Consider the following 24,905-nt stretch of genomic DNA (forward strand, 5'->3'; position numbering starts at 1 on the left):
TACATAGTAAAAAACTGGATTTATTTCCCTTATCCAGGAACCCTTATGTCCATAACTTTCTGGGATTTATTCTTACCGTTAGATTGCCAACTAGTTGTTATATATCTTTGTAAATATATAACTTTTAGCTACTGACTCAGGGGGTCGCAGCTATAATTGGAAGAATATCTACTGTTGCAAAAAAAGGGAATAATGAGTATGTAAATCAAGTTCATGTCCCTTAGAGGTTGCTACTGAGTTGATGTTTTAAATTTTTCAGTTCCTTACCAAACATCTAGTACCTTGTATGCTTCTTGTAGTTCCAAGGAAATTGCATTTAATACTAACAATATGTGCCAAGAGCTGTACCAACGTACATCCAAAAGATTTGTGGGAAGAATATTGCTTCTGGGATGGGAAAAACACATTACCACTAAAAATCTGTTTTGTCAGGACCATATTCTGTCTCACTCAGCAATTCATAACATGTTCTGAACCACTACTGCACTTTAAATTGAACCTCGGACCGATGTCTAAATAGGACGGAAGCATTCTTGGCCAAAAAAGGAGAAATCTTTACAAACGGATTAAGAAACATTAAAACTTAAGGCAGATTCAGAGGATGTGAAATTGTGATCTGGGGTGAGGTGATAGATTCTAAGTTAAAGAAATGGATGTAACAATGATCAGCCAATTTACTAGAGTGTGAGTCTCTTCCATATGCATAAAATGAAGTCTATTTCTTTGGTTCATTTCAAAGTGGCATTTGGAATATCTGTAAGAAGAACAGACTTCAATGGAAAATCCTTCACTAAAAATGGTTTAGGTCTTCCCTGCTTTCTTCTTCACACTCCATCTCACTTTCCTACCTCAGAATTCTCCTCACCATTCACTGTAATTACACAATTTATCAAAATAAAAAATATGGGAAACTTGCCAACCCTAAATAAAATGGCCAAGCTCCAAAGAGATATTTTAGGCAGGTCCAAAACTTGCGCATGCCCAAGGAAGTTTTATTTTCTCCCCTTTGGTCAAAAGATCCTTATGCAGTATCACAAGCTACCTCTTAAAGTTCCTATTGCTGTATCACATGGGAAGTAACTGTCAAAGAAAATAAAGCCAAGAATAAAGCATCCCTTGGGCATGCACAACTAGTTGTACAGGTCTTTGGATCTTGGCCAAGAAGTCTTAAGTAGATAGAGCTGTAAAATGCTTCAAGTCTTGGAACCAAACTGAACAGCATCCAGTACCATTCTGGCCACGTAAAAGTGGAGAGGAAATCAACTGGAATATATAGGTCTGTCAGAACCACATAAAACACTCAAGACAGATTGAATTCAGACTTGCTAATAAAGGAACTTGAGACTTACCTTATATCTCATTTTTGGGCAAGAATGAATATAAAATCCCATGTAGTAATAGCTTAGGTCAGAAGCTTTTTCATGAAGTTGCCTAGTAAAAACAATTTCCCTGTAAAAGAAGCAATCATTCTGAATGAATCGAAAGATAATATTTGATAGATGTGGTCACAGATGCAAGTCAGTCTGATAAAAATGTAGAAGAAAAAATGAATGACCTGATTTTTGGCTTATGATAAAGGAATTATTACATTTAAGAATGAATGAGAATAATAAATGCAGAGACAGCTCTATATAAAACTCAACAAAACCACAAACTCTTTAAGAGAAGCAATTTTGCATTTTGTCCTGCCAAAAAACTAATCTGAAATTCTAATTGCAAGTGATTAAAGGCACCCTTTTAACAGGTTTTTAAAAATATTCCTGCATTGATGTACTATAGAAACTGGGCCTAGTCACTGAATCCAGCTAGGCTAAAACAGTACATGCAACTTCAGAGAATTTAAAATCAACACGTTTTGAGAGAAAGCTTCTAGTGTGTTCTACTAATTTACATGCAAATAACTATCTATAGGCATCAAGTGCTGTTTTCCTTATGTAGTGAATGCTTGTGTTCTGTGCTCATCCTATTTCATAATGAAATTGCTGTATTTCTTTTCCTTTTTGGAATATTATTCTGAAATAGTGAGCTTCCAACTGTCCCCATTACATATCTGAGATGTGTTGGCAAGTGATATATAATTGTCAACATATACACACACATGTCTAATGACAGTTTTAGCTAGTAGTACTACTCCCCATTTTAACTGATCATGAGTAGTCGGCAGTTAATCTGCGCAACGAAAGAGGACGAGGAAAGGGTACACTACTGAGGTTGAAGAGAAAAGCAGCTGAGGGAAACCTACTAAGTTCTAAGCAATGGACATTTGAGACTTGTGGAATGCCAGAAAGGCAAGGGAATCGATCTAAGGAGATGTTACCTGCTGTTGTGTGTACAGTACCGAAGAATGCTGAACTTCACACATGAGTTCAAAATAACCAGCTAAATCTTGAGTGGATTGCATACTGTGCACCATGACCAAACATGATCATGACAGCAGATATAGATATAGGGGAAATGCATTCCTCACCAGCATTGTCCCAAGAATACAGAGAAGACAATGTTGGGGGATCAGAGGGACTTCATGGACACTGTATGGCTGCAGTGAAGAGGGAGCAATCAGAAGAATCACCACTACTCCACTTTGCTCTTAAGACGTTTTGTCTGCAACACTCACTCTGACAGCAGAAGGAAAACAGCAGGTGAGATTCAAATAGATTCAAATGTTCGTCTGAAGTAGCACAACAAAATCAGAGTCCAGTAGGGGAGATGTCACCCAATTCTTTCTCTCCTTACCAGTATCCCATGTTTTGTGGCTTTTTGTGCATGTGGCTCCCCAAACCCTACTATTGATATTTCAGGGATGTACAAGGAATTTATGAGGGATGCTGGGAAACAGTAAGGCAGGGAGAGATTCACCTATGGCTTATATGTACAGTGTGAGCAATCCAACCAACACCACAGACAGTGATTTGCTATAAGATCACCAACTGAATTTGAACAAGGGTTCCAAATTTTCAAGACTCGGTCTACTTTGATCTCTCTCTCGCTCTCTGTATATGTGTGTGTGTGTGTGTGTGTGTGTGTATGTATGTATATATATGTGTGTGTATACACACACACACACACACACACACACCAGCCCTCTTTCCCCAAAACATAATTTACTCCCGTACACATTATTCTACAATGGGTTATTATGCAACACTTTTATCCACAATGTACAACAGAGGCTGAACTGGGATCATTATTTTAATCAAGACATAATTTTCAACATAAAATAAAAATTCTCAATAAATAATTTGAACATACCAATATAGGATGACAACAAAATAATTCAGTTTCTTAACATAGCTAGTATGTAACTATAAATGGGAGCCAAACTAGGAAGTGGTTAAAATACATTAGTTATCTGGTGGCAATTACATATTACAAGGTCATGCTCGGAGTATGAACAGAGGAAAATTTCTTTTTCAAGGGCACATTGTGGAAGATGGGTTCTGAACATGTCAGTTCTGCCAGCAGATCTGGGGGCAGTATTTAAGCATACTTTCTGTAACTTTATTTTAAACCCATTGAAAATAATGTCACCAATAGTAAGATAACATACAAGATTTGCCTTTTTGTCTCCTCCCACACTTGCAAAATATAGTTGATAATTCAGTTTGTTAACCTTGCTACTTTAGCCTGCCAATTAACAGGATGCTCAAATAGTATTATAAATAAGGCCTCATTTAAAAAACTGATAGGGTCCTCCCAGTGATTACTTAAGATCAATACTCCCTGTCAGCTCCCTACCATGCAAATCATCATATCCTTGGACTGGAGGTCACAATTTTGAGGGATTTATCCATTTTTAACTGGTGTATAGACCATAATAATCTTTAAAATATTTAACAATAATAGTGCCACCAAAAGCATACAGGTTTTTTTTTAAACCCTGTCTAAAATTGGTAACAGCTTGCATAATATCAAGTTCCTTTGCTACTTCCTAAGAGTTCATAGCATACCTACAGAAACTGCACATTCTTATTTATCACCTCTTATGCATGGCTTTACAAGCTTACTTCTGACATATCTGACCAATGAACTTGTACTGAGACTACACAGAGTTTACAGTTTATTTAACAAAAATTAAAAGCGCTTCAGGCACTATTATTGGTTATGAAGTAATACATTAAAAATAACTGTTCTGTATACAACAGTTCATACTACCTATAGGCAGTTAGTTGTGTATTTTTTTCATATGAGGGAGCAGATTCTCCCATCAATAATCTCGAAGAAACATTATGTGACTGTTCTGATCACATGTTTCATTTGTCATATGCCAGTCTCATCTTCCAAAACAGATTAAAGTGAACATTGACTTGATCTACAAAAATAAAGCTAAAGCAGCCTTCACAATTTGTTTTTAAATAATGAGTTCTACTTAAAAGCTACTGTGTATTTTAAAGGTTTGTTTACCTTAAAGCAGAGTAGACTCCTAAGGACAGCGAAGAATAATCAGGATCATAGTAGAGATACACAGAAGAGACACACTTTGGAAGGATGTCAATGACACCCACAGCAACTATCTTCCCATCCACCCAATATTGCTGGTGGAAAGAACCATAGCCGCAGTCAGGGCCATTTGGTGGATTTTCTGCCTAGAGATTAAAAATGTGATAAATATATTCTAATTTGTAATCATTCACTTATCTGGATTTTTAATTAACATAAAAAGACAGAAAGGAACAAAAACATTAAAAAATAGAACAAAATTCAAGTTCAACAGCATTCCCACCACCATCAATCCCTGTGGTAACACTGTGGGGTTTTTTTTCAAAGGTGGCTTGACATTGCCTACTTCTACATCAGGTATTCCTTGGCTGTCTCTCTTCCTGTCTCTCTTCCAGGGCTAACCCTACTTAGTTTGTAAGCTCCAACAAGATTGGGCTAGTCTGGGCTAAATGGGTTAGGGCCCAGTAGCACCTTGAAGGGCAACACAGTTTCTTGGAGTGGAACTTTTTTTCTGAGTCAAAGCTTACTTTGTCAGACATTTGACTCATGAAAACTTAAACCCTGTTGGTCTTTAAAATGCAAATGATCTAGAATTTTGTTCCACTACTACAGAGTAACACAGCAACCCAACTGTAACTATCAAAATTCAGAAAGGCACTCTCTGTTCAGGCATACGGCCCTGGGACATATGGAAAAGGCGGTATAAAAATCTAATTAAAGAAATAATAAATAACAACAACAACAAAGGTTTATTTTAATTATGAGTAGATTTTGAAACCAAGATTCATCTCAAATATGATAAAGTTTCCTGGAACATCATATACATTTCCCATAAAATTCCACTCACAAAATACATACAGGTGAACTGAATTCAATGCACCTTGCTAAACAGAAAAAGCAAATTCCAAGCAGGTGTAATGCTAATTCAAACAGATCAGATATAAAAAGGGAATTTCAAAAAAACATTTCATATCAACAACAGGGAGTCTTGAGTAGAGGTACATGTGGAAAAGCAGTTTTGTTTGCTTTTTCTCGATCCATCCATTGTTTCTATACAATAAGTGTTGACAAGGTGTTTTTACATTTTGTTGCAGAACCCAGGTACTCAAGGTAGGCAGGAATTCACTGGAACTGTTTTCTTCCTAAAAGTGACTCATGGAAAGAAAATGCTAAATCACTGTGTCTTTAAGAGAGTAGAAAGCATAGTGGAGAGACACAGGCCAACTCTGAGCTGAGATGGAGAGATAGATATCTGCTATTGAGAAATGGATAAAGGCAAATACAGTTGAGATTATGTAGGTGGAGCAGATGTGGAATGTTAGTAGGCAATAAGCCATGATACATAATATAGAACCACAGGACTTTTTTTCCAGTACTCCATTAAATTTCCCAGCAATTACTCCCCCCCCCCATTTTATTTCATGTATCGTTGATTAGTTTTAATGTAAACCGCCCTGAGCCTTCGGGGAGGGCGGTATATAAATCTAAATAAATAAATAAATAAATAAATAAATAAATAAATAAATAAATAAATAAATAAATAAATAAATAAATAAATAAATAAATAAATAAATAAATAAATTTTCTATATTTTTCCCCCTGGAACTTCACGTCTCCTTGAAAGATTTTTAAAGAGAAAGTTTCATAGAAGTCCAGTATTTGGAGGGGAGATAACATTTATGAAAGTGGACAGGGAACAGGGGTGAAAGGGGAGGATAGATGAAGAAATTAAGGAGCTAATAATGTGAAGGGTAGAAGTGGATTGGAAAGGATATGCTCTGGCATAGCAATAGAAGCTTGCAAGAGCCATTAGATAAACTTATTACAAATGCAAATAGAGCAGCCTGATGGATACCTCTCTTAGTACAAGGTCTTGAAGTACACAGGTCACATTAACAGTGAAATTGTACAATGCTTTCCTAAAGGGCACTGATTCCTATAAAAGTCTACGAATCATTACAAATCCTTTCTCAGTAGAGGAATAAGCTGTTCTTTACATTTGCAAGCTGCATTGCTGTGCCCAGGAATATTTGTTTTCTTTTTAAAGAATCTAGAACTAAAACTGAAGAACTGAATACAAAGTTTAGTGTTACTTTGCCAAAGACAAGGGACTTGCCTTTAGCAGTTTCTCAAAAATTCCAAAGAAAACCAGAACATAGTCACATAAGGTTTAATTTTCCTTTGAAATTATTTGTGGTAGAACTGGGAAAGAGGCTAAACACTCTGTGCCTAGCACGTGGAGATTGTTCCAATACAAAGAATTCCAAAAATCCTTTTGGCCTTGGATACGCAACCTTTTTTATTTGGCTACGTCTAATTGAAAACACGTGCAAGCAGTGCCACACAAAATTCAAGATTCAAAACATCAATTTTAAAAAATCTCAGGAAAAAAATACCTGGCATAAACCTAACGGGAAAATGAACATGTGATCCATGTAAAGATACAATGCAAGGAGTATAATCTGCTGCTCAGCTTGACGAGATGATAAAAGTGCTTTCCCTATTAAGTCTAATGATCCTGATTAGCCTTCAGCTTGTTGGAATTTAAAAGGGTTGAGGGGAGATTCAACAGAAAAGCAACAAGAAGTTTCCACACATGGTTTCATTCAAATGGCAACATATCAAATGACTGGTGCAATTACTATAACCTGACAATTTCATTACATTCATGTGGTAGTTAACTATTTAAGACCTACAACAAAGGAAGTCCTCTTCGCCATTAGGAATGAAGTACTCTGAAGCTTTGGCCTTAAAAATTATGCATTTATGTTTTTGAAAAGTACAGCACAAACTTGAAAATGTTAGGCTTCTTTGATTAACACTTCCATTTTTGAAAGAGCCCCCCAAATTAAAATGTTTCTCTCTATACAACAGAGAGAACTCTGTTTTAGCTAGGTTCAAATTGATCTTTTGCAAAGTAGCTCATAGAACAGCACAGGTTTGTTCTCTTAGCCACCCAAGTGACCCAAATAAAAGAGGTTAATAAATATACCCTGAATAAACACTCTGTTGTGGCAGGATTAACTATACACTTGCAGATTATCTGGGCCTTCTGAGCATATTTAAACATCTGCCTTAGGGCTAAAGTCTCCAATACACCAAGAGCAGGAGCCAGTCTCTAAATAAATGTTCCCTGCCATGCCCGTGTATACAATTTTAGTTGACAAGAAAGAATGAATGAATATAATATGTGAATGCACAGTTATGATGTATGTCTACTTTTCTCCTGACACACCTAACCTCATGAGGGTTCCATGTGTTTCAGGTATGCTCTGTCTTCTGAACTACTTCCACTGTTGGGTATCACAAAAAGCAGCCTTAACTATATATGCTGCGTTAGTCAAGATTCACAGCAAAGATCAGTCCAATATTGATGGACTTAAAATTCTCATATTATGCCTAATTCAGAAGAACAGACATACTAAATCTAATCATGAAGCCAAATGCCACATTTAAAAAGGAAAGCCAGTAGAAAGAAAAGAATGGAATGTATTTCAGAAGTCACTTATGCCAGTGGTCCCCAACCTTTTTATCACCGGGGACCACTCAATGCTTGACAATTTTACTGAGGCCCGCTGGGGGGGGGGAGTTTATTCCTCTACTCTCAACCACTGCCCTAACGCTCTCTGACTCTGGTTGCTATGGTAATGTTTAAACATTCCCTTCAGCCGTCTGCAATCAAGTGAGCACTCCTAAGTGCTGGGACTCCGGGGGGGGGGGGCTGGGAAGCCGAGGCAGCGCTTCTGCTCAGGGAGGCGGGGTGGCTGGGTTGGGGGAGGGAGGCACAGCCGTCTGCAATCAAGTGAGCGCTAAGCGCTGGACTCTGGGGGGGGGCGGGAAAGCCGAGGCGGTGCTTTGTTCAGGGAGGCAGGGTGGCTGGGGCGGGGGAGGGAGGCACAGCCATCAGCATGCCAGCGAGCGCAGGTACGGAGCTGAGCCTGCACATGTGCGCCTGCCGGATCGGATCGTTGATGAAGTAAAGGGCCGGGGGGGGGGGGGAAGAAGGCGTCCTTCGCGGCCCACCTCCAGTTAGTCGACGGACCACATGTGGTCCGCAGCCCACAGGCTGGGGATCACTAACTTATGCAATGCAAGATCAAAATACAGCAATTCTGGAGAAGTAGAATCTAGTCAATAGATATTTTAAATTCTAGTATAAGCTTGGTTGTCTTTAAGGTACCACAAAATGCTGCTTTTGTTGTTTTTTCTTCAAGTTGCAATTCTAACTGGAAATGTTTTGAATGCAATAGGAAGAAAGTTCAATAAACAGAGAATCCAACTAATCATCTTACCAAGACGATTAGTCAAGTATGGGCAAAAGTAACTTCATCCAGTAAACTTAATTTCCAGTTGTTCAAAGAAATCAAGTAGTCGGTGTATAACTAATTAAACATAAACTGTATTGTTCAACACTGAAGTTGGACTAACATATTGCATAGCTATAATGCTGGACTTAACAGCTGAAAACTCTTTTAGTTATTATGCAATACTACTATCAATAGGAAGCCCCATTCAGAAGCATTCCAGTTAAGTATGCTCAAATTCCTCCTACCCACAACTGCTGAATGATAAATCTTACTGGCAGATGTACTATGGACTGACTAATATTGGGGAGAACTTTGTTAAATCTGACTGCTAACATTCAAATTGTATTCATAAGTTATTGAAATGGAACTTTGTATTAATTGCTTGCTGGTAATTGCTGGACCTGTACTGCTTTTGGTGTGCTCTTGTTTGAGGGCAAAACTAAGGAAGGACTGCATTAGTTAACCTTCAGAATGCATAAATATAATTAAGTTTGTACAATGACATTTTAATGAATGTCCCCCCCCATTCAACAAATTCCAACAAAAGTCAAAAACAGGTGCTGACTGAAACTGAACATGTAATTCTCTCCAATGTTATTACCACAGACATCAATTATATAAAAACAACATTAATATTTAGTATTAAGATGATTTCATACCTCAAGTGGAGAATCACAGAGGAATCTTGTGAACTATATTTGGAATATTTATTGGAAGTCCAGGCCCCGAAAGATGGGTATTTAGAATGAAATGAAACACACAAAGAGAGAATATATATAAATTAGTTTGTATTCAGATAATTTATCTCTAATCTGAACATATAAATGATGGTAAAAGAGTTCTGGGAGGAATTGGGACTCATCACCTACCAATCAGGTAGGCTGTCCTGGGTGTCTCATCCCTGATTGGCTGTCTATCCAACGAATGGCCAATCAGGAAGGATGTCCCAGCTATAGCCACACCCTCCTCCAACTTCTTCCAGCCTGGTAAATGGGAGCCGGGAGGGAAGGCAGAGGACCTGGGACTGAGCCTAGTGGGGATAGGGGGGAAGGAGGGAGCCTCTGCTAGTGCTTGCCCCTGCCCTGAGCAGTCCCAGTCGCGACCTCAACAGGCCTCAGCGGTGCAGCCAGGGGGAAGGGGGCGAGCCAGCACTCTTGCCACCCTGAGCAGCTCCAGCTGAGGCCTGGGCTGCCCAGGGGGGCAGAGGAAGGATTGGAGACCCTGCCAGCGCTTCCCCCCAACACCCTGAAAACGCCTATTGAGGCCTCTCCAGCCCTCAGCTGGTCTTGCCCAGAGTGGTGGGGGAAGGAATGGAGATCCCACCAGAGCTTTCCCACCTGCCCCAAAAAGGCCTGGTGAGGCCACTTCAGCCCTCAACTGGCCTGCTTGGGGAAGGGGGAGAAGGATGAAAGGAATCCCTGTCAGCATTCCCCTCCTGCCCCAAAACGGCCTGCTGTTGCCTCTCCAGGCCTTGGCTGGTCTGCCCAAGGTGGGGGTGGGGCTAGTTACCTTATTTTTTGGTACAATGGGCCTTGTTGATAGTAAATTATATAATTTACAAGAATGTAACATATTAACACATAACAATTCAAAGTAATGCGTGGATTGTATTTACAAATCATGTTGAGGTTGCTTCTCCCCTGCCCACCCCCACCAATCCCTAGAAATAACAAGGGTAACAATTTCTATATGAATATGAAATATCAACTTTCATAAATCTTTCATCTTAAAATCTATTTGGGTCCTTAATGTATGAAAATGGCTACATATCTGATCTATAACCAATTTATTAGTAGGCAGTCAGATGCTATTACAAGGCTATAATATGGGCTGTAATAACTTTAGAAATTTGAAATTGGAGAAGCAGTGAAACAGTTGTAGAAAACAAACAGAAACAACCTTGAACCCAGAATATAGATGATTATCCTGGGGATCCCCTGAAATAACATCTTATCTTCAGACTACAGAGATCAGGTCCCTTAGAGAAAATGAATACTTTGGAGAGTAGACACTATGGCATTGTACCCCACTGATGTCCCTATCCTTCCCAGGCTTCCTCCCCAAATCTCCAGGAGTTTCCCAACCTGGATCTGCTAACTCTACCCCCCATTCCACACCGGTGGCCGGGGGGACCCAACAACCCTAGCCCTGAATAGATTCATATCATTGTATAAAAGATAGTACATTACTATCTTTAAACTGCTCCTGCGGAGCGGATTAATTAAAAGGGTAAGGGCTGTCTGGGAGGAGTTAGGGCAGGCCCAGTCTGGGATAAAAACTCGGAGGGCCCAATCAGGAGCCGCTTCGCGGCTCCTGATTGGGCCCTCCGAGTGTCCATCCAGGCCCGAGTAGCCAATGGGTAGCCGTGCGAAGCACGGCTCCTCATTGGCTGCTTCCCCCGGCCAAAGACTCACCGCTCAGACTTGACTGGCAGCCGACGCGGTGAATCTTCCGGCAGCGCTACTCCTCCTCCTGCTTCTCCCGGCTCCAGGAGCGGCCTCAAGAAGCACCAGCCATTGTCCTGGGTGGGTGGGGGGCCGCTACGCCTTCTCCCGGCCGCTGGGGGTGGCCACCGTCCTTCTGGGGCACTGCCGGGGGGGGTGGGGGTGGCTGGCACTCTTCTGCCAGCCCCGGGAGCTGCCTCGCACGGCAAGGCCACTCCTGGGGTCGGCAGAAGCATCTGGGGCACGGCTGGGGGGTGGCTGGTGCTCTTCTGCCAGCCCCGGGAACTGCCTCGCACGGCAAGGCCGCTCCCGGTGCCGGCAGAAGCCTCAGGGGCGTTGCCGGAGGGTGGGGGTGGCTGGCGCTCTTCTGCCGGCCCCAGGAGCGGCCTCGCTGCGGTGAGGCTGCTCCCAGGGCTGGCAGAAGCCTCTGGGGTGCTGCCAGGGGGGGGGGTCGCCGCCGCCCTTCTGCCAGCCCTGGGAGCAGCCTCCCTGCGTTATTGACACGGCGAGCCTTTGCCCGGGACGGGAAAACACAGGTGGCCCGCCCACCCCAGCCCCGGGGAAGCCTTCACCCTACAAAGTCTTCCCGAGGTAGGGGGGCCTAGCACCCAATTTATTCCTTCATAAAATGGGCTTTACTTCTAGTTTTGATATATTTAGCTACATCTCACTGCAGTAGAAAATGAGTTTTCATATCATCTTGGCGAGGGACTTACTTTCTGTAGACATTAGGAATTACTCACAGTAAAGGACAGGAACCTGACATGTAGCCCACGATTACTTTGCGTATGAGACTCTGTACTAGTTTAGATATTCAGTTTTTGCATGGGGAAGGAGTCCAGTTCCTCTGCCCACAGCCACACAGATGATGTGATCTAGTACTGGGTAGCACTTGCACCTCTATTCCTTATCAAAAAGTGGAAGAAATCATAAATGTGGCCTCTGCACAAGCAGATTCTGTGCTAAGCGTTTGCATCTTATGACACAATATTTGTGTCATATGCTACTCTCCTCTACCACACAAATCAGATAACAATCTGAACAAGGGGTCAGTGACTCAGCTCAAACCCAGGCTGATTTGTCCTAAGTGGTACATCAGTTGAGACTGCTGAGGGAAAGGAGATGCAAGGATGCCTGAACCTTTCCTCAAAGCTTGATTTGTTTTTTCAAGTCATCTGTACGTCTCCTCAGAGGCATTTTTCCTGCTATCCCAATAATATTCTGTGATTAACAGAATTGGGAGGGGAGAGATTTGTAGCCATAAAACTTCTATATATAGGCATCCACTTTCATTTCTGAAATGCAGCTTTACTGCACAAAACTTACATGTGATATTTATTCATAACTATGATTCTCTTTTATTTAGCATTTTAATGCAATATATACTTGAAAATCAAAGCAGGTTTATATAGTAAAACTCTTCAAAGAGTAAACACACAAATAGAGATGCCACAATTCTAGACAGATTTGCAAAAGGGTGGTATATAAATATAATTAAAGAGCAACATACCAAAAGACCATACATAGACTTGAGCTAAATTTTAGAAAATGGAACACAGTAAAATATCAAACTGGGGTCCCCCAATGTGGTGCTCAAAGGTGGTACCTGCCAACACTTTTTGTGGTATCTGCCACATGTTTTTAGAACCGGGGTCAAGTGGGGCTTTAGCTTAGCAAGGTTTCCCATTTGTTGTTGGAGATTTGATTGATTATGCAGATTTAAAAAAAAACATTATTTTGGTAGCAGCTGCCACCACAGTACATAGCTCTTCACTAACTGAAGGTATGCTATGGCAGCCATTTTATAATAGCTATTCTGTGGCTGTGTCCACCATACTGTCAGAATTCCAGTGGTGCCCACAGGCTCAACTTCAAAAGAAGTCCAGTTGCACCTTAAAGACTAACATAATTTATTCCAACCACTGGCTCATGACAGCTAATGCTGGAATAAATGGTGTTAGTCTTTTGTTACAACAGATTAACATGGCTACCCCTCTAGCATTAAGACATCTAAATTTTGAGGTAACACAAGCTTATTTTAAAAAACATATAGGTGAGATCATGCTATTAGAAAAAACTGTATTGACATTTTATACAAACATCCCCAAGCATTAAGAGTTTCAAATCATTCAACACACAGTAAACATGAGAAATGCAGGCTTACTGCTGGGAAAGAAGATAATTTGGCAGGCAGAACATGGTTGCTATTCCCTTTGCTGCCTACTAATTTTCCCTCACAACCTCTCTCCTCAGACTTTCCTCTTTATACCTCATCAACAGAAACTGCCAGAATGGGAATAAACCAACAGGAAAACGGGAAATACTCCTCGCTCTTCCATCAATAATTGCCTGCAACTGCTCCTCCATTAGTATCACAACCAGCAGGTCTCTGAGGAGGCAGCATATATATTTTATAAATAAAGTCATATACAAAGAGGAAACCTTGAATTTGCCTCATTTATCGCCCTCAGGCAATGTAGACTAATTTATATTCAGAAGTCTTGGTTAATAAAAAAATCTAAAATCAGCTTTATCAAGAAGGTATTGTGAGTACTAAACTGTTCACAAGACTAAGATGCACCACAAGGTGAGTGAAAGTTATTCGGGTTGGAGTGAACATACCTCACTCTTATTCCTGTGAAAACACACAGCAACCCGGTTCAGATACAATTAACTGCTGAAGTATGCATAGTTTTGAGCTACTTCCCTTTCCTGCCGTTATGTCTCTACTAGTATAACCACAACATTTAAGTCAGATATTGAAGACAGTTTCTAACCTTTGTACAAAGACAAACATTTATTGCCACAGAATAAATGACTTTATAGTGAACTGTGGTTATGCCAGTGCAGACAAAACACAGGACTATATTTAATACTAACCAAGAAAAGTAGGAGTATGGGAATTGGCATGAGAGGAGAACATTTGCAATTATCATGATGAGAGTTGACAATTGAGTTGAGTGACATCAGAGCCGTACCTTTTGTTATTTTAAATAGGCATGTTCCCAACTTTTAAAAAATTTCTTTACCAGTTTTTGTCTTTACCAGTTCACAGTGTAACCATTAGCCTTCCAAGCCCACAGACTTCAATGTGGTTAGAAGGGTATAAGCTCTGTTTAGGATTACAACATTAGTGGCCTAAATGAACCAACTGATACATGTGAACAAAAGGAAATATTTCATTCATTCATTCAAATTTGTACATGTGGAAGGGGTTTGTTCGGGTTCCTGGGATGGTTTGTTGTAGTTCAGTTTCAGTCAAATGGAAGACTTTGTTTCTTGAAAGCAATACGAACATTATTTGCTTTATTCAAGACATCCTGCTCAGAGGCAGAATATAAAAGCTGAGGCACTAAAAAAGTCCATAAAATAGAAATAGTATTGGATACTCATGCTAAAATTACAAGAGAATATCATAACAGAGACCAAACCTCAAATAATATCGGTCACTATAAATTACAGTGAAATTTATAAACAAGAAGCGTACACCTTTTTAGCCTATAGTGAAAAATGACATTTACATTTCAATACTTTCCCAAAAAGTCAATCTACAATTCAGTTCCATCAAACAAAAGCAATATAATAAAGTGATATTAGACTTCAAGAAAGAGTACCAAAAAAAAAATCCTAAGGCTATGTAATTTTGGGGGTGTTTTTGCTCCCACTCCAGTGTATTTGTTGCTGAAAGCAAGATCTAATTAGCCTACAAATTGATGGTAAATATTTAGACAAACCCTTTGACAATCAAAAAGCAGATTTCTATAAGCCTTAGCCATTACCAAAGAAAAGCGAACAGTGTGATGTCTATAGTTAGCCCTTCCAGAGTCCTTCACAGACTAGGTGTTCAAGAGCTTAAGTAAACTTCAGCTTTACAACTGAAGCATGGGGAAATTATACATTCTATTATTCTGTGTTTAAATTCTGAAAGGAATAATGCAGTTTCCAAAGATCCACTTAGATTTAAGAAGACTGAAGGGGAGTTTGCACAGTACCAGCATTGCTTTACTTTTAAACAGACCTGACAATTCCTTAAAACTGTAGTTAAAGCAAACATAACAAACAAAAACCTGCAATCAAAGGAAAAAAATTTGACAACTGACAGACTCAATTTTGCCCTCTTGTTCATCAATGAATGACAAAAACAACTGCAAAATATTTGCTTACTCTTAATACACTGTTGTGCAACATTTTACAATAGCTTTTCAAATTACATTTGAATAGATTTCACTATTTCTAACTTTATCATACTAAGTTTTTGCTTAGAAAACAAAGAAAATTAATATCTTTTCTGCTGGGTCATTTGTTCCATTGTGGTTACTACTTCATAGAACACTCAAGGCAATACCAAGAGAAACCTGGAAAGAAGCTCAAGCTTATTTTAAATACCCACCATGAAGTCCAAAGTGACAGTTCTCAGCATCATATCAAAGGATAGTTATTATTAAATCAAAATATCAAGTCTTCATGTTATGAAATGTGCATCACTGCTAAAAGACAAATCTCATGAACACACATTTCTCCAGACTTAATAATACTATCTTAAGCAGAGGACCACCCTTCTAAGTCTATGTAGTGAGAAGGGTGTAATTCTGTTTTCTCAAATTTCAAAATTCTCCAGCAGCACATTTAAAAACAGCTAGCAGACCAGGTAAATTAATTTTCTGGAGGCAATAACTGGTTCAGGTTTCTGAGTGTATTGTGCTCGGCAGAATAAAACTTCTACTAACTAATGTAGGTAATGTGGTAAAGAAAGAAGAAATGTTCTCCCTTTCTCATAATATAAGAACTCATGGGAATTCAATGAAATTAATGAGCAGTAGGTTTAGAAAAGATAAAGGGAAATACTTCACACAAAGAGCAATTAACATGTGGAATTCACTGCTGCAACTAGTAATGGGCTAATTCAGCATGGCTTCTCTTATGTTCTTACGGACCAACATACCACTTTTACATATTTGGGCTCAATCTGAATAATTAAAGTCAGAAATCGTATTTTGCATGCATAGTTTTGTATCCACTTTTCGATCCAAAACAGGACATTAAGAAAACAAGTTCCAGGTTAGAAATATTAGCAACTGAACTGCTACCAAGTAAGAATCCCAGCATGTTAATATCTGCTGCCAAAAACTGAACAAAAAGACAACGTATTGCTTTTTTGTTCCATAGCTTCAGGTATCAGGATCCCACAAATCCTATTCAATGTGGATTAAAAAGGTTAACTCTAATCAATTCTCCCACATACACAAGCATGCACTCTTTCAAAACCATTACCAATGGGATTTTAGGAGTGTGTTTATGATGTTTTCAAGTGTGTTTACAATGGTAAACACAGACCTGGAACTCTGCAGGGCAGCAGCATGAGATTGGCAAATAAAAGGCAAGGGAAGGTTCAAGTAACCCCCCCCCCCCCGTTCTCTGCTGAATTCAGGCCCTGCCTGAATTTTGTTTGCCTCAAACAACTGCTCTGGTTTAAATGCATGTGTTTGCATTCAACATGTCATTTGGGAACTGGCTATGTTGAAACACCGAACAGAAGGCACAGGAGAGTTTGACAAATTATAGTTCTGATTTTTACAAATTACAGTTTTAAGTTTTAAAATTTACAAATTAACTCACTTTGATAATTGTTCCTGAAACCCAATTCGAGATCATTATGGTGGCCTAATTTTATGAGGCATTGCTAATTTTTTCTTCCACACAACCGGGAGAATATATGACCTCCTGCAAAAAGTTGTGTTTTCTAGTTATTTGTGTTTATTCCTTGATAATCTAAAGACACAAGCAGCACAACAGAAAGACTATACATTTTATAATTAATCAATGCTGAAATACCTCCATATTTGGTCAAAAAACAGGTTGTGTACTTTAGCAGCCTCCAGATTTCATGCTCCTTTACTCATACTATGCAATTGCTTTCTTGAAGCAAAGGCCTGTCTGTGCAACTGTTTGATCTTCCAGAACTTCAGATAATATAATAACAGAAGGCAAAAAAGTAAGGATTCAGAGGTGGTATGTACTATCTGACGAATACAGCAGCTTCCTTAGTAGAAATCCCCACAGCTTTCCTTTCTTCCAAATTATCCCACCACATTTTGAGAAGAAGAAAATTTAGGAAGACATTGTTTTATTCAGATTAAAGCAGTATTAATATTTTTTCTTTATTTTGATCTCTGGTGCTCTTAAAATTGAAGATTCACAGTGCAACACGTAAGCCTATCAAAATACATGAAGGTACAAACATAGGTATAAACAGTAATAAACCTTAAGCATGGTTGATATAATAATATAGATTTTTATTCTAAGAACAGCCACATATTGTTTACTACATAAAAATTCCTAATTATAAGTATCCAACTGAAAGGACATATGTGTACATACACATATATACCATCCAACTAAATAGTTTAGGTGCAAAACAGCCTGTACTGTAAAGCAGTGGTCCCCAACCTTTTTATTACCGGGGACCGGTCAACACTTGACAATTTTACTGAGGCCCGGGGGAGGGGGGTAGTCTTTTGCCGAGAGACGTCACTGCTGCCGCCTGAGCCCCAGCTCCACTTGCTTTCCCGCCAGTGCCCCTGACTTCCCGCCGCCCGCTGTGGGATGCGGCCGCTGGAGAGCACCAAAGGTGAGCTGGTAGCAGAGTAGCAGGGCAGCCCTCAAGGCAGCAGCCAGGCAGGAGGACGAGGAGGAGCTGCGGCCGGGTATCAACTGATTCACGGCTCGGTACCAGTCCCCGGACCAGGGGTTGGAGACCACTGCTGTAGAGCACAACAAAATCAGAGTCCAGTAGCACCTTTAAGACCAACAAAGATTTATTCAAGGTGTGAGCTTCCGAGTGCAAGCACTCTTCCTCAGACTAAAAGCCTGCCCCTCATACCTCTTGGCCACTGTGATGCCCTCATATTTGTAAAGCATTTTTTCTTCCTAGGAACAGATTTGGCTACAGGGCAACCATATCATAAACACAGGGAGCAATCTCTGTGCAGGGACATCCTCTACATGCCCACTGACGGAAAAACTGGTTATTGATGAGAAAAGGAGGAAAGGAAACCAGAGAGGTTTGAATTTTCATTAAAGTTTAAGAAATATTGCTCTGATTCAGATTCTCTCTCTCTCACACACACACACACACTTGGAAAATCTACAAAGATTTCCCTACTGAGTTAAATAGAGTGTGCTGCACAGCTCAGCTCTTCCATTGCTCATGCAGGAGCTCAATGCCCACCTCAAAGCTTCCACTCACACACCTGGATTGCCTAATAGAGTGCAAGTAAATAAATAAATGAATTTAAGCTGTGGGATTTCTTCCAGACATTCAGAGCTAAGCTTGGAAGAGAGCTGAGGTAGAAGAAAAAGAGTTCTTACATAGATCATACTACTACTTTTTATTACGATTTTTTGGGGCGTTTACCTTACATTTGCTTTATTCTCCATATATTTAACATTCAACTGTCATTTCGGGGGTAGGTAATAAAAGAGAAAAGACTATTTACAACCAGTTCAGTCACATTACTGCAGCTTTTTAGACAGAGAATATTTTGTAGGCCTTTAAATAAACTTTCTTCCAAAACAAATATTTGACTAAGCCTAAGGTAAGGAGGGTGTCTAGTTTTGCAGTGGAAACTGAGCAACACACTATTTTTTCCCTATAAACTTGTCATTATAAAATATGCCCAAGCAGTGGAGTAGAATGTTTGCCCTCAGTAAGACTAAATAGCAATAACATTGTTAACTATGGCTATTTGCGAGAACTACTGTCAGACTTATGATCATGTATGGAAATGTTTTCTAACTGGTGTAATTGCCACTTGGTTTGTTTTGGTTACACTGCAGATGTAAACTGTTTCTTCAGAAGACACAGAATACCATAAAGGGACTTGACCAAAAGTTAGTTTAACAAAAAGAGCATTATGGAAACCACATATGGCAGCTCCAAATACTAACTCTTATCGATGGGAGCAACAGCAGGCGGAAAATATTTTTCAAGTTAAAACATCTTAATTGGATATTAGGTTCCAACAAACTGTATTAATACAAGGCAGTGGCATAAATTTAGTTCAATTTCAAAACCTTAAGGAAAACATCATAGAATTATAAGGAAGTATATTCCACGTACAAATGGTATGGCTGATGCTATTTCTGAAAGAAGTGGAAATAGTTTGGAAGCTGTACCAAATTATTCTTAGTGGAATATAAAAGCTTTCAAACCTCACAGAACTCTTCAGACAGAAGACAAAATAAAGGTTACTCATAATCAGTAACTTTAGAAAGCAAAGGGCTTTTAAACTGCAAATAAACATTAATTGTGGGACTTTAGAATTCAGGGTTTCTATGCAGCCACCCATTTGAACCTAAGGCACGTGACACAACAAACATTTATTCTGAAAGAATTTGGAGGCGACTAGCATGAAACTGCTGAAATGAAGATACAGGAAAACCCTGAACATGTTTAGGATTCCATTGCACTACAAAACTCAGAATGTCATTTATACGAAACAACATCATGGGTTATATGAACTATTCTCCAAACCAATGCTACAATCTGTTCCAGTTTTTAACATTTGTAAGGCAGTGATACATTGAGGCAGATGAGCTACATAAATTTTTGTGATTAACCAATCTACATGTCCAGCTGTCCGCTTGTGGTCAGAGAACCATTCCCTCAGAAACATTTCCTTTTACCTATTATATTAAATTTGATTTGACAAGCAGCAAAAACTGTTATCCTAGCATCCAGTGGACAGTCATCCATCACAGGAAATCCCATTCCATTAAGGTACTAACACAAGGACTAGCAGCCTCATTAACTGTCAAACACTTCATCACTGTCACAAGAACGTCAGTTGGGGAAGTGCACAATATAAAACTTCATATCTATTGAGGTTTTAGCTAACCTTTAAATTCTAGATCAATGGAGGGAAAACGAGAGAGAGAGAGAGAGAGAGAGAGAGAGAGAGAGAGAATAAATATATGCAGTAGTTAAAGTGAGGGTCTAAAAGAACAAGGAAGGTATTTGAGGTACTTGACAGAAGGACTATAACTTTGATCTTAGAATATGCTCCCAGTTCTCACATGCTAACTATTAATGAAGTGTTCACAGAGTTTCTAGAACCTTTTCTATAAAAGTTTCAAGTATGCCCTGATAATCATCAGGCAACATTTCTGAGGATACAGCTTATTCTTCTGATAAGTATATTTACAGAGCAACTCTACAGATTCAAGGTCTTACAAGGGTATACCTAAGTGCACTTAGGATGGCACAATAAAATGTGTGATTATTAATCGTATGACAATATGAATGCTGAATATAGAAAAGTGGCAAACAAAAAATGCAAGCATTCAACTCTTGGAACAATCTGTTGATTTCAATTTTCTTTTTTTTTTCCTAAACAGGAATTATAAATGATAACATAAATACTTCATAATTGTGCTGACACTTAATACTAAGATGATTATTTACGTATGACTTGAAATTTGAGGAAAAGGCAGATGAATCTGCACATCTATTTAACAGTATGTGTGTACACATACATACACACACATTATATAGTCCCTAAACATGAATGTACAGGTAAGTTGTTCTCAAAAAAGTGCAATGGGGTTTACACGTTATGTTCAGAGTAAGAAAATGAGCTTCCGTTTATGAGCCACTACGGAAACCCAAGTAAAACCTGAACTCCCGTGAGAAATTGACTGACTATGGTGCATTAGTTTGGTCTAAAATTATTACTCCATTCTGTAAGCCTACGTAGGATTTCTTGCTTGCATTGCCACAGAGCATAAGCATTCTATATCTGTATTCTGAAAATAACCGCAGATTTTAAATGCGGGGACGTTCATAAGATTTCAACTGTCTCCATGGATAACTATTTTATAAAATCAAGTGAAAACTACTTTAGCTGTTTCTCTGATCATCCTACACTGAAATTTTCAAGAAGCAAATTGGAAGGAATATCCATTGCAATATTATATAAAAACAAAAATTGTTGGGTACAATCAATAGGAGTAACAGAACACATAAAGATAAGCCAGGAATCAAGTCTGGACCCTCCAGAGCCACTGCCAGTTCAAGCAGAGAGAACTCAGCTTGACGGACAGATGGCCTGATTCAGTGCTCCCCACTTTTGATGAAGTTCAGCAGCACTTGCTGACTCTGTTAAGAGCCTTGGGATCACACTGGATCCTACATTATTACTAAGTTAATAATGCAATTGCAGAAAAGGTTTTCTTTCAACTCAGCCTGGCCTGAAAGGTGGCCCCTTGCTTTGATATGGCTGATCTGGCCACCTAGATCCACGTCACAGTAACTCTGAGACTAGACTGCAATGCACTCCATATTCATCTGTCAAAATCAACTGGGGAACTCCAACTGGTGCAGAATGCCACCACCCAGCTATTATTGTGGGCCAGTCACACCATGCATATTACTGGCATCTTGCAAGCCTGTCATTGGCTACCCATCAGTTACTGAGCTTAATTTAATGTATCAGTTATCATATACAAAGTGCTCCATGCCCTTAAATCCTCATACCTGTGAGACTGCCTCTCCCCCTATGCTTCACCACAACAGCTTCGCTCATCAGAGCAAGGGAAGTAACCACAGATCAGGTAAAATGAATTAGTGTGTTGTGCAAAAGGAAAGGAGGAAAGCTTCTTCACCAAACTATTTTTGTAGTGCCAAACCACAGCACAGCACCACAGATGAACTCAACTGTATGCCAACACTTCTGATTCCTTAACCATGCTTAAGGGACCGAGAGTCTCCCTGGTCTCATGCTCAGGTGCTCCAGGCATCCCACCCTGTTCATTTGCTCCATACCCTAAAGCCACTTCTCCCTATCATTCATTCAAGTTTTCCACCCTTTCCATTTTGCCATTTATGATTATGTAATATGGACTGAGTTTTAACTATAGCTATTTTAGCTTTAAACCGTTTTGAAATCTGCTTCAAGCCTGACTTACACATTCAGGTCTAAAAGTTCACCACACGTAACAATAAAGCCATTCAGACCTGTGGCTAACCATTATAAGAGCTGACAGGGTAAAGGAGACAGAAACTAAGCAAGAAAGGGAACAGATATAATATATAAGCCGAGGTGCAAGGATGAAGAAAGAAAAGAACACTGGGAAGCTGAGTACTCATGATACTTTGTGCACGATTGAAAGTCCGTGACTAGAGAAATAATGTTCCTGCATTGGGCTGAAGCATACTTATTTTCCACCTACCCTGGCTGGTAAATGACATATTAAAGCTTGTAGAATGAATATTGTGATTCAAAACAAGTCAAAATTTCCACTCCCCCACCTCATTTCCCACCCAGGACTCTTTAGTGTCAATTTCAGCATTTCAAACACTTTACTAAGTGATTTGCCAGTATCTAATTTCTTAGCATCAATATTTTTTAAGATCACCACGATTAGAGTTGTGAAGACCAAGGGAAAAAATGTTGAGCCCCAGACTTCACAATTTAATTTGGTCTGGTATCTTGCATGTAAACCTATGCAATGAATAATTCTTATCACCCTGGTGCTATACTAACCAGCTATTCTGCTGTGACAACAAAGAGCTAAATCGTTACCCATACCACCAACAACATGGACAAAAAAAGTATACACAATGAACTGTACCTGGTCCTCGCCACATTCAGGAGGAGTATCCTTGTGTATGGCCATCTGATACTTGGCAAATAAAGTGGCCGACTGGGTGAAAGATGATCTGAACTGTGGGTCTTCAAAAGAGACTCGTACTAACCTAACCTTCAGAGCAATGAAAACATAAGTATTTATTTGAATTCTAATATGTTCAACTACTCCTGAAGGTAAGGCTAGTGTATTATCTCCTCAAATTCATTTCAAAGCCTTGGCCAAAGAGACACACAAGGAAGCCCAACAACCGCAGAAGTATATTAGAATTTGAAGCAACAGCAAGCTTTTAGTCCTGGGCTGGTTCTGCCCTACACAAATCACTTTTTAAAAATCCCAGTATAGCTGAAGTTCTCATGCTTAGCCACAGACTCTGTCTATTTAATAACTTTAATACTATGTGCACACTTAGCTCACACAACTTCTTCATGCCAAATATGAAGAGAAAGTGTAAACAGACTAATAAGGATTTAATTCATGCTCCAGAAGGGTATGCTTTCAACTGAAGAACCTCAGGGTTCCTCAATGAGAAGGTCAGTAACGGCATAAAAGCTTCCTCTAAGTTGAGTTTTTTCATTCCTGCCGGTGTTCACCCTTCATGGTGGAGCCACGGGAGTATGCTGGCTAACGTACACTGTCAGTTGATCCAGAACAACGAGGACTGGAGACTGGCTCTTGCTCATGTGAACTTACTGTTCCCTGTAAACATGCCCTGGATTTTTCTGTGACATAAAAGGATTGCTCTAGGAAAAAAGGGCTGATCTCCTTACATCAGTAGGGCCATATCATGTGAATGTAAGTATTGAGGTCTTCACTAGACTGCAAATATTCCTCCTAAATTTAGATGTTAACAAGGTTTTCTAGGACCATAGTAAGAGAACCATGCTTCCTGGTCTGTAGAACAATCCAGGTTTCAGTGACTGGGCTCAGTTTCTTTAGGCATTGCTGGCCATTAGTGCAGCCCTGACTTTCACCACATCGTATGTTTATAATCAGATTATAAACACTTAACTTTAAAAGGGACTACCCATAAAGTATGACACAGTTTGAAAATGACAGCCCCGCATATTTCCAATAAGTTGCCACTCTAACATTGCACCCTACCTGCCACATGATTTAATTTAAACCAATTACCAATTTACTGTGCATCTCACCCACTTCCATGTTCCTCTTTCTAAAACATCACTAATGTCTATGTGTTTCTTGTGGCATCTCTTTAATTATTTGTGGCACCAATGAGTTCTGAACAACCTGCTTGTATTCCCAGGACCTTCAGTTCATACCATTTTATCAGCACCAATGGAATATTGCTTTAAAGTAATTCCCAATCACTTCAGAATAAACACAAGTAACATGGAGGGTTTGTATAAAGCTTATGCTGTCTGACCTGACTGGCGGTTGGTTTATCAGGTGGGTCCTTGTGAATAACCATCTGATAACGTTTATAGACCTGGTAAGACTCTTGAAATGTGGCTTTGAACTGGGAACTTGGTGGAGATGATCTCACCAACCTCACCTTCCAAAGAATTAAAGATATTTATTATTACAACAACAAAAGAACTAGAACTGCAACAGTAACATTGACACTAGTTTAAAAACTTTTCAACTATTATTTTCTTTTGCAGGTATTAACATAACAATTCTGTAACCAGCAGACGCAAACATTTTTTAGCTTACCGTACTTTCAACAGTGGAATAGCTAGATTATATTAATTTTATAATCATCAATTTCAAATACTTCAAAAAAACAAAACAAAACCCAGCAACACAAAACTGTTCATAAAAATCATACTCTTTCTATAGAGGAATACAAAAATTAAAGGTAAAGGTATCTCCTGTGCAAGCACCGAATCATGTCTGACCCTTGGGGTGACGCCCTCTAGAGTTTTCATGGCAGACTCAATACGGGGTAGTTTGCCAGTGCCTTCCCCAGTCATTACCGTTTACCCCCCAGCAAACTGGGTACTCATTTTACCGACCTTGGAAGGATGGAAGGCTGAGTCAACCTTGAGTCGGCTGCTGGGATTGAACTCCCAGCCTCATGGACAGAGCTTTCAGACTGCATGTCTGC

At 39.5% G+C, this 24,905-nt stretch overlaps 1 protein-coding gene across 12 annotated transcripts in view; it reads right to left on the reverse strand.

Moving 5' to 3' along the window:
* The window catches only part of ATE1 (arginyltransferase 1), a 72,667-nt gene that overhangs the window by 34,544 nt on the left and 13,218 nt on the right, over window positions 1-24,905 (reverse strand). For 7 of the 12 annotated variants that reach the window (XR_013233612.1, XR_013233611.1, XM_077349975.1 and 4 more), the window contains 4 exons: window positions 22,820-22,948; window positions 9,404-9,436; window positions 4,402-4,583; window positions 1,350-1,449 (listed from right to left, as the gene is read on the reverse strand). Coding sequence is in view for 10 of the 12 variants with exons in the window: in XM_077349975.1 (XP_077206090.1) it covers window positions 1,350-1,449; window positions 4,402-4,583; window positions 9,404-9,436; window positions 22,820-22,948 (444 nt within the window). In the remaining 2 variants the exon portion in view is untranslated. Of the gene's footprint in view, window positions 1-1,349; window positions 1,450-4,401; window positions 4,584-9,403; window positions 9,437-22,819; window positions 22,949-24,221; window positions 24,351-24,905 lie in introns of all 12 variants that reach the window. The other 5 variants (XM_077349982.1, XM_077349974.1, XM_077349983.1 and 2 more) reach the window with 3 other exon arrangements.

This window comes from Paroedura picta, chromosome 8 (assembly GCF_049243985.1).
Source record: "Paroedura picta isolate Pp20150507F chromosome 8, Ppicta_v3.0, whole genome shotgun sequence".
NCBI lineage: Eukaryota > Metazoa > Chordata > Lepidosauria > Squamata > Gekkonidae > Paroedura > Paroedura picta.